At 46.0% G+C, this 20,039-nt stretch overlaps 2 protein-coding genes across 3 annotated transcripts; one reads left to right on the top strand and one right to left on the bottom strand.

Annotated features, from left to right (window-relative positions):
• The first annotated feature begins 778 nt into the window (after positions 1-778).
• On the top strand, positions 779-10,417 carry vps4a (vacuolar protein sorting 4 homolog A). The gene is made up of 11 exons (NM_001292556.1): positions 779-938; positions 2,515-2,626; positions 3,080-3,227; positions 3,381-3,442; positions 3,909-4,028; positions 5,114-5,270; positions 6,016-6,164; positions 6,693-6,774; positions 7,116-7,335; positions 8,119-8,259; positions 9,908-10,417. The coding sequence occupies exons 1-11, from the start codon at positions 915-917 to the stop codon at positions 10,007-10,009; spliced, it is 1,317 nt and encodes a 438-aa protein (NP_001279485.1). The 5' UTR covers positions 779-914; the 3' UTR covers positions 10,010-10,417.
• A 642-nt stretch (positions 10,418-11,059) lies between these two features.
• pdf (peptide deformylase, mitochondrial) lies at positions 11,060-15,181 on the bottom strand. 2 transcript variants are annotated; one of them, XM_007907942.2, is made up of 3 exons: positions 14,955-15,181; positions 12,628-13,212; positions 11,060-11,761 (listed from the first exon to the last, which is right to left on the bottom strand). In XM_007907942.2, the coding sequence occupies exons 2-3, from the start codon at positions 13,178-13,180 to the stop codon at positions 11,604-11,606; spliced, it is 711 nt and encodes a 236-aa protein (XP_007906133.1). In that variant the 5' UTR covers positions 13,181-13,212; positions 14,955-15,181; the 3' UTR covers positions 11,060-11,603. The 2 variants fall into 2 exon arrangements, with proteins under 2 accessions (XP_007906133.1, XP_007906134.1); XM_007907943.2 differs by having other exon boundaries at positions 14,982-15,181.
• Between the last annotated feature and the right edge of the window lie 4,858 nt (positions 15,182-20,039).

Raw genomic sequence — 20,039 nt, 5'->3', positions numbered from 1 at the left:
CGTGGAGTATAAACAACGCCATGTACTGGTTGGGCTGAATGGCCTATTCCTGTGTGTAAATATATGTAATACTTGTGACCAAACGGCCATGAAGCGGAGGTTTTTTTTTCACTTCGTTTGTGAAGCCAACGAAAGGACTAAGAAGCGCGGCTACACCTTCCTATTCCTCACCTGCGCGGCGCCATGTGCTATGTGTTATGGGACGTCCTCCTGACGTGAAAGGCGCTTTATAAATGGAATCTTGTTGTTGTTGTTGAGGGGCTGCAGTGGCGGCACCAGGCCGGGGTGGCGCTGTGTGTGGAGGGGCTGCAGTGGCGGCGCCAGGCCGGAGTGGCGCTGTGTGCGGAGGGGCTGCAGTGGCGGCGCCAGGCCGGAGTGGCGCTGTGTGCGGAGGGGCTGCAGTGGCGGCGCCAGGCCGGAGTGGCGCTGTGTGCGGAGGGGCTGCAGTGGCGGCGCCAGGCCGGAGTGGCGCTGTGTGCGGAGGGGCTGCAGTGGCGGCGCCAGGCCGGAGTGGCGCTGTGTGCGTAGGGGCTGCAGTGGCGGCGCCAGGCCGGAATGGCGCTGTGTGCGGAGGGGCTGCAGTGGCGGCGCCAGGCCGGAGTGGCGCTGTGTGCGGAGGGGCTGCAGTGGCGACGCCAGGCCGGAATGGCGCTGTGTGCGGAGGGACTGCAGTGGCGGCGCCAGGCCGGAGTGGCGCTGTGTGCGGAGGGACTGCAGTGGCGGCGCCAGGCCGGGGCGGCGTTGTGCGTCTTGTTGATCGCTATCGATCGCCATTTTCCCTGACAGTCCCGGATTGAACCGTATCGTCAATTTGCGGAGCAGCCGCCGAGCCCCGTCCGGCCCGCGGTCAGAGCCCGGAGCAGCCGCTGAAGGTCGGCCCCGTTGCCACAGTTTGAACGCCCGGAGAATGTGAGATGTCAGCACCGAATACCCTGCAGGTAGGAGGCGGCCTGGCCTTGCCATGGCTCAGCTCCCAACAACAACAACAACAAGATTCCATTTATAAAGCGCCTTTCACGTCAGGAGGACGTCCCAAGGCGCTGCACAGTTGGGTCATGACCCGAGCATTGGGGGGAAATGGTCAGGGTGAGGGGAGGGAAGGGAGGGAGCGAGGAGGGGGGAAATGGTCAGGGTGAGGGGAGGGGAGGGAGGGAGCGAGGAGGGGGGAAATGGTCAGGGTGAGGGGAGGGAAGGGAGGGGGTGAGGAGGGGGAAGAGAGTCGAGAGCGGAGCTGAAGGCTGAAGGCCAAAGAGAAAGGTTTTGAGACCGGCCTTGAAGGAGGAAAGGGAGGAAGCGGCGAAGGCACTGGGGGATGGAGTTCCAGAGCCTCGGGGCTGAGAGGCTGAAGGCCATCGATGGTCGGGCGGTTGGGGCGGGGGATGTGGAGCAGACCGGAGCCGGAGGAACGGAGGGTACGGGCAGGTAGGGGGAGAGTAGGTTGGAGAGGGAGGAGGGAGCGAGGCCGGGAATGGCCTTGTAGGTGAGGATGAGGATCTTGAAATCAATGATCCCAGTGAATCATATTCATTACCTGACGTTACCGTCCGGTCGTGTGGACAGTGAAACTCCAAATAGCCTCACAACGAGTACCCGCTTATCCGCATCCAATGCAGAAGTGCGATCGTGTCAAAAAAGGCTAAGCTGACAGCTCCATTGCAGTGTTGAGGTATTTTGCTCATCTGACACCTGCGGAAACCCATCACCTGCTTAAGAGTCTCCAAACCAAACAGGTTTCCATACATCCCACCGACACATGGAAATCCCAGAGATGGATTGTTGCAATGGAATGCGCTCTCTCTCTCCCTGGAGGGAGGCCTCCCGCTTACCTAGTTCCGGAGAGTATTAGGCGCAGGTTGGCAAGAGCCAAGGCTCGGGGGGAGCCCAGAGTGTGCGTTGGGGTAACTGCTGGAGTCTAACCGGCTGAACTCACATAGCTTGGTATTGAGAGCGCCACATTGTCAGAGACACAACACTTTGGATTAGATTTTAAACCGAGGTCTTAGTCTGTCGAGGTGAACATTAAAGGGTCTTGCTTTTGGAAAAGAGAAGGGAATTTCTCTTCAAAATCCTGTGTTCTTGAATCCCCCAAGATTAAAAATTGTGTCATCCAGGCAGAGCCCAGTATATAACCCCCAACCCAATCATTTATGTTATATGAAAGTAAATTATTTATTTCTAATAATATAATTGACTTTGTGGCTGCGTGGGAGATCTTAATATGTATAGATTGTCTACTAGGTTTGCCTACAATTACACAGTCATTACATTTGATACCGGTTGCCTGCTCTTCAAACTGAGATGGATATGGGTGAAGGTATCCAAGAAAATGTGTAACTAGGGGAGTTGTCTCAAGGAGTTGTTGCGAGCTAGCCAGCATGGATCATTGGATGAAGAAGACCTTGTTTGCAGGATGACTAAGACCCTTGAATAACACATACGGACAGTGGATTTTAGATTGATTATAGGAGCTTGTCCTGTGCAGGGGTTCACTTTTAATGTTTCTAATTATTTCAGAAAGCAATTGACCTTGTGACTAAAGCCACAGAAGAAGACAAGGCAAAGAATTACGAGGAAGCCCTTCGCCTTTACCAGCACGCCGTCGAGTATTTCCTTCATGCCATTAAATGTGAGACTGTGTCTGGCGTGAGTGTTGTGTGAGCATCTGTGTGAATGTGTATTAACATCTGATGTCTGTTCGGTATGTCAGTATCATCTAAAAAATACTATGCTTTACAGTAAGATCTTTAAATGTTGTCCCAATGTAAAATGCTATCTTGATGCAAGGATTATTATTATTGTTTGTCAGTATGAATGTATGTCAGTATTTGGTGAGAGTGTCAGTGATTCTGGGATCTTCGCTGTGGATTACAAGGCAGGAAATAAACTGGTGAAATAGCCTTAACTGATTGTATTTGTCATGGGTACTGTGGCATTAGCAGTTATTCCAGGAAAGTCTGTACCTGAACCTCCTGTGTTATATTATAAACTGGAATATTGCTGGAATGTCAAGAATTGGGAGTTTGTACAACTGAGGGATTTCGATAACTACAGATGGTGAACTCTTCTGTTCGTGTTGCAGATGAGGCTCATGGAGAGAAAGCAAGGGAGAGTATTCGAGCCAAATGCATCCAGTATCTGGATAGGGCTGAAAAACTGAAGGAATATTTAAAAAACAAAGACAAGAGTGGAAAGAAACCAGTGAAAGAATCGCAGCAAAATGACAAAGGGTAAGATCACCTATTGTGCCAATAAAAGGGGTTTAGATGGGTCTTGGACTAGGGGAGGTGCTCAGATTGATGTCAGAAATGGCGGTATGGAGACTGGTGCTGCTTGGCTAACACAGTACCATACCTTTCTTCATGCTTACATTTCTATCTTAGCAGTGACAGTGATAGTGAGGGAGAAAACCCAGAGAAGAAGAAACTCCAGGAGCAATTGATGGGTACGTCAGCCACCACCTATCCACTTGATGTATATATAGCTTTGTTCTCCCGGCTATGTATTCCTTCTCTGAACTTCTATTGTCAGGTAAAACAAGGCTTCGTATTGGTGATGACAATTCAGACAATGACTACACATCTGATTAAGAATCACAAGTGTTAAATTTATGAGAGGCACAAATCAATTTGTACCTAGTGAATTCTGCACAAAGTCAGAGACCAGCACACCAGACTCCTGCTCCAACACAACACCCCACTCTAGCACACTATACTCCATTTAATTAAACCAAATGATAAGAATCCTTGCATTTAATATAATGCCCTTCGTGTAGGAAGGACATCTCAAAGCTCCTCACAAGATTTACGTGTAGGATTCTCTCATTACAAATCAATTGGTGAGTGTCACAAATGAGCCACCTTTGTGCAGACATTTACTGTGAACCACAGACTAGTTCGGCTTTTTTGCAGGTGCCATTGTTATGGAGAAACCAAATGTTCGGTGGAATGATGTCGCTGGTTTAGAGGGAGCAAAGGAGGCATTGAAAGAAGCTGTGATTTTACCCATCAAGTTTCCTCATCTGTTCACAGGTACATAGACATTGTTCAAATTATTTGCTCAATTCTGTTAAAATTAATTTGGGGATTAATAGATCTCTCTCCCCCCCCCCCCCCCCCGCCCCACATTCCTCCACTTTTGTTGCTTTATTGAGAAATGTAGGTGAAGGCCTAAGCCCAATAGCTCAGGGCATCAGAGTGGGTAAGAAAGTCAGAGAGCATTGACTCACTGATCTTTTGGACACCTTGCTTTACAAGAATCGACAAAATAATTCACAGCAGTTAACTCTCCCTGCTCTTTGGCTGGCTTTCATTCTATCTCATGCATACTTCCTTCTTCCTCTCTCTCCACCCCCCCCCCCCCCCCCCCCACCGCCCCGGGCCAAGGAAGTAATAATAATCCTTGCATTTGATATAGTCCCTTATCACATCTTCGAGCCGCCTCAAAGCACTTCAGAGCATACTTTAAAGTGAATTGACTGTATATTTTGTGCATGGTGAAAGATATCATGTTTTTTAAGAGGATGTTTGAAGGCAGGAAGTGAAGTAGCAAGGTGAAGTGAAGGTTTTGGAAGTGCTGGTTGGGTTCCCAATATGAGGATGAGAATAATAGTAATCCTTACATTTGGTGCTTTTCACACAGAGTATATCTCAAAGCATCTTCATAGGATATACTGTAAAGTACAGTGAATGTTTTGTGGGCTGAATGAAGCCTGGAGAAGTGAAGACCGAGTCAGACTACAAAGGAAATTGAAGACTAACACAAGAATCTAGATTCCCTGAGGTATTGGGAGCCAATAGTTTGGCAAGGATGGGGGTGATCGGTGCATAAGGGAAGATTTGAGCTACAGAGGTCAGGGCCAGTTGAAATTTCTGGAGATGTTTCTTTGGTTGGTCAGCAAGGAGAGCATTCAAAACTTTACCCTTAAGGTGCCAGATTTATAAATAAGGGTTTCAGCTCTGCGGGTAAGGGTATAAGCAAACAGTGATTAGGTTGAAGACAATGATTTTGATGATGGAGTGGATTTAGAGTTGCTAGAATTGAGGATGGTGCAGAGGTGGGTATCACCTGTTGCCTTTATCTTACTGACAATCGGGATCTGGTTTGGATTTTCCAGGGAAGCGAACTCCTTGGCGTGGGATTCTCCTCTTTGGACCTCCAGGAACAGGAAAGTCATTTCTGGCAAAAGCCGTGGCAACAGAGGCCAATAACTCCACTTTCTTCTCTGTTTCCTCATCTGACCTCATGTCCAAATGGTTAGGAGAGAGTGAAAAGTAAGTGGCCAGCCTTAGGCTTTTGAATATCCAGGTTTTATTAGCTTAGTAATTTCCTGTATATAAAAAAAATGTTTTTGGTCAACCGAGTGTCTTGACACATGTGGAAACCTATTACCATACACATGTGGAAACCTATTACCGTATCCCACCCATACATGGAAATTTCCGAGATGTTTATTGGAATGGAATGTGCACTATCACCCTGGAGGCATGCATCTTACTTACCTAATTCTGGAGAATATTAGGCGGAAGATGGCAAGAGCCAAAGCTTGATGTCCCCAGAGTGTGTGTTGGGGTAACTGTTGGGAGTCTAAGCTAAAACCACATAGCTTGTTATTGAAAGTATTGTCTGGCAAGCTTTATCGCTGATTGTCCAGTTAGGACCCCCCCGACCCGAGCTGAGTGGGATGACTCGCTGCCCCCGGTGAACTGGTCTGCCTTTCCAAGTCCTGCTGAAGAGCCAGGCTGGGATCAGCAATGCCCTGGGATACTGCGGACCCTTCTGGCTCAGGAACCAGAGGGTTGGCTTGATTCTGACATTCTGTTGACAGGCATGTCACGTTGGAGCCAGTTCAGCTCTAAGGAGATTCCCCTTAGCTCTCCTCCAGGAGGATTTTCTTTAAATGGTCTGTAGAGTTGGGTTCGATACATCACTATGGTTCCACGGCACAGGGGGAAAATTGATTTTGATTTTTTTCTGCCTTTGATGTGTGTATTTCATGGCTGAGTCTTTTTCCTCTAGACTTGTAAAGAACCTGTTTGAGCTGGCGCGACAGCAGAAACCCTCAATCATATTTATTGATGAAGTTGATTCTCTTTGCGGATCCCGGAATGAGAATGAGAGTGAAGCTGCCAGACGCATAAAAACTGAGTTTTTAGTACAGATGCAAGGTACAAATTATTTATCACAGGAATGTGAGAAAGATGAAGGATGTCTGACAGCCGGGTGTGTGAAACATGCGGAAACCCATCACCGTGCTCAAGAGTATCCCAAGCAAACTGAGAATTCCATGCCTCCCACCTATACGTGGAAATTCCAAAGATGAACTGTAGAAATGGACTGCGCACTTTCCCTCGAGGGATGCATCCTGCTTACTTAATTCCGGAAAGTATTAGGTGCAGGTTGGCCAAGAGCGAAGGCTTGGGGACCCCAATGCACACGGGTAACTGCTGGAGTTTAACCAGCTAAAACCACATGGCTTGCTATTCATAGCATCACTGTCTGGCAAGCTTTCCCGCTGTTTGTCCAGCTAGGACTATCTTATCCATTAGGGCTTTGGTTTGCAGGGTTAACAGGAGCTGACTGGGAGGATTCCCTGCCCCAGTGACTGGTCTGCCCTTCCAAGTCCTGCCGATGAGCCAGATTATAGATTATCAGGAAGGTTGGTTTTTGGACTAACAATGTGTGTTTTCCCTCAGGAGTTGGAAACAGTAGTGATGGTATCTTGGTTCTTGGGGCCACAAACATCCCTTGGGTCTTGGATGCTGCGATTAGGAGGAGGTGAGTTTACTCACACTGTTCCCAATGCACCCGAGAGCTGCCATGTACACATCCTTCTTTGAATCCCAGCCTTGGCTGATATTTGCTCCTGAAGTTGGTGAGAACAGCAGTGAGTAGCCTTGCCTGACTTTACTTCTGCAACCACCTAGACTCCTACCATCCTAGCTGCTCCCTCTGCTCAGTGATCACCAGTCTGCTTCACCCCCAACCCCCTTCCTTCCTTAGTTCTCTCAACCCTACCTCTGGCTCTGTGAAGTGCTTTAAGACGACCATCCAAAGTAAATGTAAAATTGTGAGTGGGTGAAGTTTAGTTTTATTCTACTACTTGTGTTTTTATTGAGGTTTGAGAAGCGGATTTATATCCCACTACCAGAGGAGCCGGCTCGAGTCCACATGTTCAGGCTGCACCTGGGGAGCACCCCTCACTGCCTGTCTGAGGTCGATTTCCGGGAACTCGGCAGAAAAACAGAAGGTTACTCTGGAGCCGACATCAGTATCATTGTACGTGACGCATTAATGCAGCCAGTTCGCAAAGTCCAGTCTGCAACACACTTTAAACAGGTAAATGCTCTGAATGAGGCATAACTTTCTTAAGGTCCTTGGGCAATGAAAATGTGGATCCTGTCTCATCCCAATGCCCTTCCCCCGCCTTCCCCGTATACATCACTACAAAATATCTCCTCCAACAAAACATTCCCTGTTTAAGCACGAGCACCCCCACCTACTCCCTTATCAAGGCCTCCCCACTTGGATACACTTTCCAGAGTGGTGGAGGCATGACTCTCATTTCCTCAGCCCCTCTTGGTTTTACTCCATTCTCCTCCTGCTCTTACTCTGAAGCACATCACCCTGTATCACCAATGACATATTCTCTCTCTCACCTCTCTGTGTTCCGGGTTCTGTTTGCTTCATTGTCCTCCTTGATCTCTCTGCCACTTATGAGACTATGGAAACACTGTCTACAATTGCCTCTCCTCCCTCATCTACCTCTGGGTCCACACAGCTGAAACAAAGTCTCCTCCTTCCGTTGCACAGTCATCTGTGGAGTACCTCAGGACTCTATTCTCAGTCCTCTCCTTTTCCTTATCCAAATGGCATATTGGGGATGCCATCCACAGACAAGGGGTTAACTATAAGGATGGCAGCCAAATCTACTTTTCTACTTCCAGTCTTGATTCCCTGTCTCCTGATGTTTTGTCCATTTGCCTATCAGACATCAACGGCTAATGAACTTCGATTTTTGTTGCAGTTTGTCACGTTTTGGGTCCTGACCCAACTGTACAGGGCCTCGGGACTTCCTCCCAACGTGAAAGGCGCTCTCTAAATTTGCTTGTCTCTTGTCAGATTCGTGGACCATCGAGATCCAACCCCAACGTTCTGATTGATGATCTGCTGACCCCATGCTCTCCGGGAGATACTGCAGCAATCGAGATGACGTGGATGGAAGTTCCCAGTGACAAGCTCTTGGAGCCTATCGTTTGCATGGTAAGGCCTCCTCCTGGAATATATTTGGCTACAATGAATAATACAGAGCAATCCATCATGGGTATCCCAGATTCAAGCTCTGATCTATGTTGTGGTAACTAATCAGAGCTGGGTATATGTTTATTTAAATGCTCTAGTTTATTTTAGCACCCAAAGCTTTCCGTTCCTTGTACTGCTTAGTTACCTCTTTTGGAAATAAACGACAGATGGAACACAGGGCTGACATTGGCTATGATGCCTCCACAAACAGGCAGTCCATTGGCCCTCGCTGGCTATGTTTGAACATTTAGACATCTGGTCAGGTGAGGTACTGTGACTGCCTACTCTAGGAGGAAGGGAAAGTAGAGCAGAACACTGTGCAACTTGAGTTAATTGATGTGATGGAAGTTTCTCACCAGCATCAACTTTATATACTGAATATTATTAAGGAAAATGCCATTACACTCAATAGCCCAACCCTTTGACAGTTCCACCCCCACCGCCTATCTCCCAGCATATCCCTCAATCCTTTCTTGCTCCAGAAATGTATCTATTTTCCTATACAAGTCTATTACCCTTAATATGTTTAAGAAAATCAAACTCAGTCTATATGACTTAACTTTACACTCTTTGAACTGTTGGTGAGTCATGAGAACAATACTTTCCTTAAGCTTTCATCATATATTAGAATCCTAGCACCGGGTAACTTAGCTTGGTTCCCTCAGTGAGGGCCAATCCGGCTTCAATTAAGGGAACAGAAAGGTATAGGATGGAGTAAAAATTTGTGTGGAGTATAAGCACCGGCATGGATTGTAAGATTAAGTTACCAGAACTTCACACAGCATTCTAGATAATAGTTACAGTACAATGGTATGATGTTCACAGCTGAGACCACTCAACCCATCAGGGCTTTGGCTCACAGGACTGAGAATATGTGTAAATGTCTAATTTTCATTGATGAGTCAAACAGTCTGGTCAACCATCAGTTGATTAATGCAGAACTTTCTGGCTTTATTAGGCATGTTTCCTTGGACCTAATATGAGGAACCTAATTTGTCCTCTCTCTCTTTCTCTCTCCCTGTAATTATTTTAAATTATAAGATGGCAACTGAGGTGTGGACCTAAAGAGTGGGAAGTGTTAGACATCCCATAACTGCTGCATTGGGGTAAAGAACAGCATAACTGCTACATTAGTAGCAGGATGTGGAGTCCTGTAGCTCAGTGGTTAGAGCACTCGCTTTGCAAGTGAGAGACCTGAGTTCAATTCCAGGCGGAGGGCGAAACCTTGGGCAAGTTTCCTTACTCCACACAGAGCCTAATAATAATTCCTCCAAAACCAAAAACAATAATAAATTGGTCATTTTCAATCTACGACTGTTTGTGGGACATTGCTGTGCACAATTGGCTGCCGCGTTCGCCCACAAATATACAGTCAATTCACTTTACAGTGTGTTCTGTGAAGCGCTTTGGGACGTCCTCCCAACGTGAAAAGCGCTATATCAAATGCAAGGATTATTCTATTATTATTACATTGCTGCAGATGTGAAAGAGACTATGGCACTTTTGGTCATGGAGAGGAGTAACTTTACCAGATGTTACTGTAGAGAAGCTGCTCTCTCTTCATTCCTGGATTACAATCCTGAATTTGTTTATTTCCCTTTGTGTACAGTCCGACATGCTTCGCTCACTCGCAACCACACGGCCCACTGTCAATGCTGATGATCTCCTGAAGGTGAAAAAATTTACAGAAGACTTTGGTCAGGAAGGCTGAGCGTCCATTACTTCTGGCAATTTTTAAAATCTTCATCTGATTTTATTGCATCCAGCCCTTCCCAGTGCCACAACCCAAACAGCCATGGCTGGAAGCAGAAGAAGAATGTGCAAGACTAGAGATTCAATAGAAGAGCACGGAGTAGAGCTGCTGCTCATTTTGCCTATTTATAAAAAAGCTGAATTTTGTTTGTTTTGCTGAACACTGTTTGATTCTGATGTCAGTTCCTCTGACTGTGCAGTACAGATCCTGATGGACTGGCTGGAATCTTGCATGAACCCGACTCCCAACAAACAATAGAAAACAAAAAGCTGTTTCCCAGATTTATGTCGGAGTTTTCAAAGGTTTCTTCTCTCACCTTCCTCTATTTACTGATTGAGAGCCTTAAAATAAAAACCTTGCTGATCCATGTTCACTGCATGTTTGTGATTTTGCCTACAAAATACACTACCACTTTACAGTAAATCCTGTGAAATATATTGAACTTTCTTCTGACGCAAAAGCTGTGATATCAAATGCAAGGATTATTTTTTATTTTATTTTAATTCTACTCAGTCCTAATATTTTTTGTTACCACTGGCAGAAAAACCCTGCCATGAGATCTATCTGTTTATCATTAGACCTTTGAGGGGAAGCTCTTTGTACTTCTATCGCCTCTCCTAATGGCTGAGGTAACAACTTTACTTGTTCTGTTAGCAATAAATGGTATGCTGGAAAGTTTACAGCAATAATAATTTATATAGTGCCCTTCATGTAGGATAATGTTTCAGAGCACTTCATAATCTGGGTCGGATGCCAAGCAAGCAAAGGAGGAAAGGGGGGTTACCATAGGTGAGGTCAAAGAGGTACTTTTTTAGATGGGATTTAAAGACAGATAGTAAGGGGCAAGACATTGGGGTAGAGGGGTAAGGAGCATAACTGCTGAAGGCTCGGCCACCAATGGTGGGTGAGGAGGGCATGGGACATGTAGCATGCCCGAGTTAGCTGAGTGGAGGGAGCAAGGAGAGTAGGGTTGAAGATGATCAGAGATCGGGAGGTGCGAAAGTGTGAGAGGATTTATAGGTGAGAGTAAATTGGGAGTCAAGAAACCAGTGGTGCCTGGGGAAGCTGAGGTGATGGGTATCCCAAGATTTGGAATAGGTAAGGATGTGGGTGGCAGAGTTATGGATTAGCTGGAGTTTTTAGCAAGGATCTAGGGAGATCATAAATAATGGATAAGAAAAGACTAGGCAGGAGATAAAAGTGTGAATTAAGGTTTCAGTAGCATCTGCTTCAAGATAGGAACAGTGGCGGGCCTTGTAGAAGAGGTGAAGAAAAGCAATCTTGGGCAGACCAAATGTGAGGAAGGGAATTACAGCATAGATAACCACAGTGAGTATGGTAGATTTGCAGTTCAAGGTGTCAGTGCAACAAAGGCAATCAGTGTAGATGTGAACGGTGACTAGATTTTCTTTCCATTCAATTTTCTCATAAGATTATTTAGTTGAATGTCTTTGTTAGCTGGAGGTTGGAAATGAGATGTCACAATGTTGTTGCCCCCTCCACCTTTTGGCCTCTTCACACACATTGATCAAGACTTTTCTATGGAGTAGTTTTATTCGTTCAATACAATCCAGTTAATGTTCAGGAATGTTTTACTATCCATTTTATCGATGTAAAGTATGCCATTTAAATGGTCCATTTCATGTTGGACAATGCGAGCTGTCCAACCTGAAGTCTGCCATACGATTGGCTGTCCATGTTCGTTCAAACCTGAGGATAGAAGTAACTAATAATCACTCAAAATTATCCAAGAAAAACAACCATGTTGCTCTGAACAGCTCCCTCTAACAACATCTTAACATATTCCAGAAAGTATTAGGTACAGGTGAGCAAAAGCCAAGGTTTGGATCCCCAGAGCATTCACTGACTAACTGTTGGGAGTCCAACCAGCTAAAACTGCATAGCTTGCATTTAAGAGTGCTGCCTGGCTTGCTTTCCCAAGGCTTATCCAGCTAGGACCACACTACCTGTTAGGGCTTTGGCTTGCAAAGTCAATGGGAGCTGAGTGAGAAGTCATGCCAATGAGCCTGTGCTATAATCGGTGCTCTGGAGTATTGAGGACTCGCCTGGCTCAGAACCACCACAGAGGGCTGGCTCGATTCCGCCATTCTGTGGCCGAACATGTCACCTTGGAGCCAGTTTAGCACCGAGGGGACCCCCTCAGGGGGATAGGCACTAGTTGGTTATGGGACATCCTCCTAAAGTGAAAGGCACTATACAAATGTCATTTGTTGTTGTTATCCCAACTTCTGTTTATGTTTTTCCAGTAAAAGTAAAATTTGAAGTAAAATTAATATTAAGGTAAACCAAAAAGTTGAGAGAAAAAAGAAAATGGAGAAAAGTAAAAATGAAACACGGGGAAGTCTAGGAATGAAAGCCAAAATATGCAGAGAGAGATGGTTGGAGACTTGAATTAGACACAAAACCATTAAAACTTTTGTTTTTCGTTTTGTTGTTCTTTGACAGTAATAGATAAATCTATGCAGTATTTACACTTTTACATGGCACCCTTCCCCAACCCTGCAGCATTATCTGCGCTGTTAAGATTCTGCAACCCCTCTTTGTGTATAACTCACCCATAATTTCTACAGCATGGTAGCGGGGCACACAGGCTGCGAAGCCAGATATACTTTCACAACCCTCAGGGAACTGGACTGTTCGTGAATCCAAAACTCGAACACTGGGGTTTATAAAGATCTTCAGCGAAAATGGGTTCATTTCCTTTATTTGCCTCATACTGGGACGGTTTGTCTGAAAGATCTGCTCTGTGAATTCCATTGCTATGACCTGGAGGGGGACACCAATCTGTGGAGCACTTAAACCAATGCAATTCTTCTCCCGCATGACCATCACCAGAGTTCTGATCAGTTTTGCCATCTGTGGGCTATGGAGTTCAGAGGTATTAACAGGCGAAGCTTTGGAGCGTAGGATTGGGTCTCCCACTTGGCAAACATGTTGGTAGGGTGGTGATGGTTTCTTTATAATTTTTTGTTTCAAGTATTGCCAATAGTTTCTCTTCTCATTATAGAGCCTTTGTTGCAGACACCCAAATCTTAACAACAGAGAGGCTGTCTTGCTAGGTGTAGCAAAAAATCTTTGATTGAAGCATCTTGAGATAAGGAGCTGCATTGTCACAACCAACTGTAAATGTCGTATTAAACCTGGAGGGAAATAAGAAACCCAGGGATCACAACAGCAATTACTTATCTCTGTGTAAACCCATTGTGCTTTAAACCTAAACTTTCAGTCTGTCACTGCACTTTGCTGCCTAAAGATCTTGCCTCCACTGGCATGTATTCCTACTTGGGGTGAGGGGACTAGTAACCTGGATCTCTTTGGAATTTGCTGACTCTAAGCGAATGCATAATCAAGTCAATTCTCTGCAGCAGTCCAGTTCTTAAGCTATGTAGATACACAGGACTCCCAAGGCACTGCTGATGATACATAGGCCAGGCTGGCTTGTTGGTGGACCTTGGAGGGGCAGAGAGTTCATGGGGGTGGGCAGTGAATCTTCCCATATGAACCCTACAAGTTAAAGTTCTCACAGGTAGAGCAGTCCAAGTTGGACAAGCATCACAAAGCCTGTAGGCAGTGCTTTCAATGACAAGCTATGTGGTTTTAACTGGTTAAACTCCGGCAGTTTCCACAATGCAGATTCTATGGTCCTGAAGTGAGTGAACAGAGTGAATGCATATTCCATTCCAGACACAGGGAAATTTCACATGGCATCCATCGAACTCTGGTTTGGATTCTCTAAAGCATGATGATGGGTTTTCTGCACGTATTAGAGGTCTGACAGGCCAAAATAATTATGTTACGCATGTCCAACAGGCACTGGCTACCATTTAGCTCTTCATCTAATTGATCATTGGAATCATCCAGTCCGTATCATCAGGATTTTTGATCTTGAAAGACATTACAGCTAATCCAGATCTCACACAATGAGCATAAACTCAGGCTGATTTCTCCACTCCCATGTCAACAGTGTCACCGCATAACAAGAACTAAATTAAGATTGCGAGCATGCACCAGGCTGACACCGCCTGACACCAACCTCAGCCCCCCCCCCCACACCTCAGCCCCCCACCCACCTCAGCCCCCCCCACACCTCAGCCCCCCCCACACCTCAGCCACCCCCCACACCTCAGCCCCCCCCACACCTCAGCCACCCCCCCACACCTCAGCCAGCCCCCCCACACCTCAGCCACCCCCCACACCTCAGCCCCCCCACACCTCAGCCCCCCCTACAGCTCAGCCCACCCCCACACCTCAGCCCCCCACACCTCAGCCCCACACCTCAGCCCCCCTACACCTCAGCCCCACCCACACCTCAGCCCCCCACACCTCAGCCCCCCCACACCTCAGCCACCCCCCCACACCTCAGCCCCATCCCCACACCTCAGCCCCCACTACACCTCAGCCCCCCTACAGCTCAGCCCCCCCTACAGCTCAGCCCCCCCACACCTCAGCCCCATCCCCACACCTCAGCCCCACCCCACACCTCAGCCCCACCTACACCTCAGCCCCCCTACAGCTCAGCCCCCCCTACAGCTCAGCCCCCCCACACCTCAGCCCATCCCCACACCTCAGCCCCCACTACACCTCAGCCCCCCTACAGCTCAGCCCCCCCTACAGCTCAGCCCCCCCCACACCTCAGCCCCCCCTACACCTCAGCCCCCCTACACCTCAGCCCCATCCCCACACCTCAGCCACCCCCCCACACCTCAGCCCCATCCCCACACCTCAGCCCCCACTACACCTCAGCCCCATCCCCACACCTCAGCCCCCCCCCCACACCTCAGCCCCCACTACACCTCAGCCCCACCCCCACACCTCAGCCCCATCCCCACACCTCAGCCCCACCCCCACACCTCAGCCCCCCCCACACCTCAGCCCCACCCACCTCAGACCCCGACACACCAGGCCGTACCGACACCAGGGGGCGCCGGAACCACACCCACTGACTGGAGATACGGGGAACGCAGGGCCGGCGGAAATGCCTCGGGCAGACTTTCAGGATATGACGTATATGAGCGTGAGGGATTCTGGGCTTGTAGTTGCGACTTTAACCTAAAATAGAAATGTTTCAGAGCGCATTACACCATGAGGTTAATTTATAAAGTAACTGAATTAGGGAGAAATTTGATTTGAGGCGGGAGAGAAGCCTCAGCCCAATAGGCCCCAGTGAAGGGAGATACAATAGCTCATTGGCTTCATGGCTGATTGTGACACAAATTAGTTCCACATTTGCCTGTAAATAAACAATCACTGCACTTCTCACTTTGCAGTAAATCCTGTTGACTCTAATTGACTTTTTTGAAGAGGTCACTAGGATGGTGGGTAAGGGAGTGACTGTGGATGTTGTCTATATGGGCAAAAGGCATTGGGTTCCGCATAAGAGTTGGTTTGTGAAAATGAAAGCACATAAAAATGGAGGTAACCTTATGACATGGGCTGGTGATTGGTTTGGAGACAGGACACAGAGAGTAGCAATAACAAGAACGTTCTCTGATTGAGGGGTGATCTACTCCAGGTGTTCAAAATGATAAAGGGACTTGACATGGATTCTGGGGATAGAATCCAGAACAAGGTGGCACAATCTTAAAATTAGAGCTAGGCCAATTAGGAGTGAAACCAGGAAGTGTTTTTTTCACACAGTGAGTTGTGGAAATGTGGAATTGTCTCCCTTGATGGTTGGTTATTTGCTAGGCCCATAGAAAAGTGAGATTCCGTGAGATTCGCTACAAATGCTCTCCTTCGTCACAGATGCACATTGTGTGCTGTTTGCTCAACGCTGCTACTGTGTGCGGAGCAGGGAGTGTTGGGATTGGGATGCGGCGCAATCGGGAAATCGACTTCGCCTGGCCGAAACTGAGCTTCAGCGATGAATTCTTGGTCAGTGGTGTACTATTCAAATTAACATTTTTAGTATTTTAAACATAACTACATGTTCACGAAATATATGCTTATAGTTTTAATCTGGGTTGTTTCACAAAATGAGACTCTCAACAACAAATTACATTTGTATAGCACCTTTCATGTCAGGAGGACATCCCAAGTTCTCAACAACACCAATCAACCCTCCGCAATTTTCCACAAAATTTATCAAATTTTTCTGCAATTCTTCCGCAAAAATATATTATTTTTAGATGAGATCACTAAAAGAACTGCTGGAAAGATGCTTCTCGTCTGTACATGAGGTTATAATTACCTCCACCAGCTGAGAATCTAATTAGATTGCAGATACTCAAAGAGACTTTAATATAAAGTACTGTGCGAGAGACTGTACCCATTCTTCACAGCAAAATCATCATCTGGCAATACAGTAGTTTTAATAACCAGTGTTGACTTGTGTGACACTCACAGATACTGTCTCCTACGGGCAGTGACCCCGTCTTTGTACAAGCTGTACTGATTTCATATGTGGAAAGTGCCCTCACAGTATAACTCTTATGACCTGTGGGGTGTACAAACTCAACTGCCTGAATGATTATAACCTAGAAGATTCTTAAGGGTCCTGACAGGGTAAATGCTGTGGCACTGTTTCCTTTGGTTGGAGAATCCAAAACTAGGGGTCATGGTCTCAAGATTAAGGGTCAGCCTTTTTGAACTGAGTTGAAACATTTCTTCACTCAGAGGGTAGTGAATTTGTGGAATTCTCTACCCCAGAAGGCTGTAGATGCTCAGTCCTTGAACATATTCAAGACTGAGTTTGATAGATTTTTAAAGGATAAAGGGATTAAGGGATATGGGGATAGGGCTGGTAAATGGAATTAGGTTAGAAGATCAGCCATGATCTTATTAAATAGCGGGACAGGTTCAAGGGGCCGAATGGCCTACTCCTGCTCCTAAGTCTTATGGTCTTATGGAATACTTCTCATGTACAAATTCCAAAAAACATAAATACAGTCAGAATTCCAAGAAATGTTCTGTTCATCTCAGGATTTCTATAAATTCTAGATCATAAAAATAATATTAACAACAACAATAATAATAACTAATAATCGTTGCATTTGATGTAGCGCCTTATCACATCGTTGAGATGCCTTAAAGCACATCGCAGACTACTGCAAATTGAATTGAATGTATATTTTATGGGTGAAATGCAGTAACCATTTGCGCACAGCAGTGTCCCATAAACAGTCGTGAATTGGGTGACCACATTACTTTTTTCCTTTTTTTTAAAAAAGGGATTATCGACCAATCGACTAACAACCGGATTCCTACTTAGCGCTAGGTAAATTGAAGCATGTGGAGAAAGGAAACTTGCCTAAGGTTTCGCCCCACCTGGGAATCGAACCCAGGTCCTCTAGCTTGGGAGGATAGCGCTCTAACCACTACGCTACAGAACTCCATAAAATCATAGAAATTTTACAACATGGAAGTTATAAGGCTGGCACTCTTCTTCAAGATCTGAAGGTTAAGGGTACTATATTGCATTTGATAAAATGTCTGTCAGACATCAAGTCCTGGACGAGCGCTAACTTTCTTCAGTTGAACATCAACAAGACCGAGGCTCTCCTGATTGGCTCCAGTCAACGACGCCTCACCTCAGGCGCTGACAGCATCACCATCCATGGCCACTCCACCTTGCTAAGCCAGTCCGGAACCTTGTTTGACCCTAAACTATCCTTTCTACCCCACATCTGCATCATGACTTGCTCTGCCTTGCACACCTCCGCAACGTCGCCACTGTCTCACACCACAGGCTGCAAAATCTTCATACATACTTTCATTACATCGAGGCTCGACTCTGCAAACTCATTGCTTGTCGGCCTCCCCAACTCCTCCCTCCACAGGCGGCAGATCATCCAGAACTCAGTAGCCCGTGTCCTCTCCTGCACTGGGCTCCGTGACCCTATCATCCCCATCCTTACCCGACTCCACTGGCTTCCCATCACACAGAGGATACAGTTCAAGACCCTGGTCCTCACCTTCAAAGCCCTCCACGGTCTTGCTCCCCCCTACCTTTGTGACCTCCTATACTCCTACCATCCTGTTCGCTCCCTCCGTTCAGCGGGCTCCGGCCTGCTTCACATTCTCCACTTTGCTCGCCCCGCTATTGGCGGGCAGGCCTTCCACTACTCTGTACCACCCTCTGGAACTCCATCCTGCAGTCCCTCTGTCTTGCCCCCTCCATTGCCACCTTCAATTCGCATCTCAACACCCTCCTCTTTGACCATGCTTTTGATCTCCCTGCTCTCCCCCTTCCCCCCCTCAAAGTCCTGATGTGGAGCTTGGGTTTCAAATAAACTTCTGTGAATGTGGTGTACATAGATTTTCAGAAGACATTTGATAAGGTGATGCATAAGTGGCTTGTTAACAGAATTAAGGTGCAGGTACACATGGAAAAGTGGCAGAATGAATAGAAAATTATTTGAAAGATATGAAACAGAGTGGAAATACATGATGTTTTTTCATAGTAGAGAGATGTGGAGTCCTGTAGCTCAGTGGTTAGAGCAAGTCTTGCAAGCGAGAGACCTGGGTTCGATTCCTGGCAGGGCGAAATGTTGGGCAAGTTTCTTTACGCCAGAAAGAAGCAGTAACTAGCAGTAAGTAGAAACCTGGTTGTTGGTCAATTGGCGGATCGCTTTTCCGGGGTTAATAATAAATTGGTCACTTAAAATCCACGGCTGTTTGTAGGACACTGCTCTGCGCAATTGGCTGCCACCTTTCGCCCATAAAATATGCGGTCAATTTACTTTACAGTATATTCTGTGAAGCGTTTTGAGCCGCTTCGAAGATGTGATAAGGCACTGTATTAAATGCAAGGATTATTTATTATTAATTATTATGTAAATAGTGCTCTTCAGACCACAACATTTTCCATTTATATAAATGATCTGTATTCTGGTATACAGAACAAAATTGTTAATTTGCTAATAACACAAAAATATGGAGGGTAACTATTGAAGAAGATTGTTAGCCATTTCAGGAGGATATCACCCAGACCAGTAAAACATTTTGAAAAGTGCCATGGGATCGTTAGTTTCCACTTGAACAGACAGAAAGGACCTTTGCTAATGTAAAACTAAACAGATGCTACTTAACCTGTCTAAATTGTTAGTAAACCACAGTTAGAGGAGTGGGTGTAGTCTGTGACAGAGTGCAATATTCTTGTGTGTTAAGAGTGGTAATGTTGGTTTGGCTACATGTGCTGTGGTTTGTTACATCACCTCAATGTTATTCAGTTAGTTAAATATTCGTACAAGTTGTTCATTTGAAATTGTTTAGGAGTTAATGACCTTTCAAATATCCTTGACTTTTGAGACTGAAGGCACGTTGTGTAAACTGCACCATGTGTTATTCAGGACAGTACTTCTACACACACCTTGCAGCACATCAGAGCCTGAAACTCCTGTATCCTTTAAGTGCAGAGGAATGTCACATTTGGTTTTGGCACAATTTATTCCCCACTTTAGGAAGAGAGGTTGCATAGGAGACTTACTGGAATGATACCAAGGATGAGTGGTTTGACCTATGAAGAGAGACTGGAGGAACTGGTCCTAAGTTAATTGGAATAGAGAAGGTTGAGAGGTGACCTGATCAAAGGATTTAAAATTAGGAGGAGTTTTGCTAGTCGCTAAGGAGAAATCATTTCCAGAACAGTAATTTCAGGTACACTAAGGAAGTAAGATACGAGGGCACAGGTTCAGGCCGCAATATTAGATTCATTCAAGAAACAACTTTAATGCGAAGATGGTATGATTGGATATTCTGGAAAGATGAAACAGGCCACCTTCAGACAAAATTTTCTTGCGACCTTATGTATGTATTTTGCTACTGATAAATTAGTGGAATGATGACTGCAAACACAAGAGTGGCCCTCATAATAGTTTCAGACATAAATAAATCATTACCTAAAAAGACTAAGGTAAATACTAAATATTAAAGCACAGTATTTCCACATTAAAGGTCAAAATTCTCTGAGCAAGGATTGAAAGAGTGTGCCTACAGAACATGCACTATTGCTTATTACCGTCAATCA

The sequence above is a fragment of the Callorhinchus milii genome, unplaced genomic scaffold, assembly GCF_018977255.1.
Source record: "Callorhinchus milii isolate IMCB2004 unplaced genomic scaffold, IMCB_Cmil_1.0 Scaffold14, whole genome shotgun sequence".
Classification (NCBI taxonomy): Eukaryota; Metazoa; Chordata; class Chondrichthyes; order Chimaeriformes; family Callorhinchidae; genus Callorhinchus; species Callorhinchus milii.
This window is presented reverse-complemented; position numbering and strand designations above follow the sequence as displayed.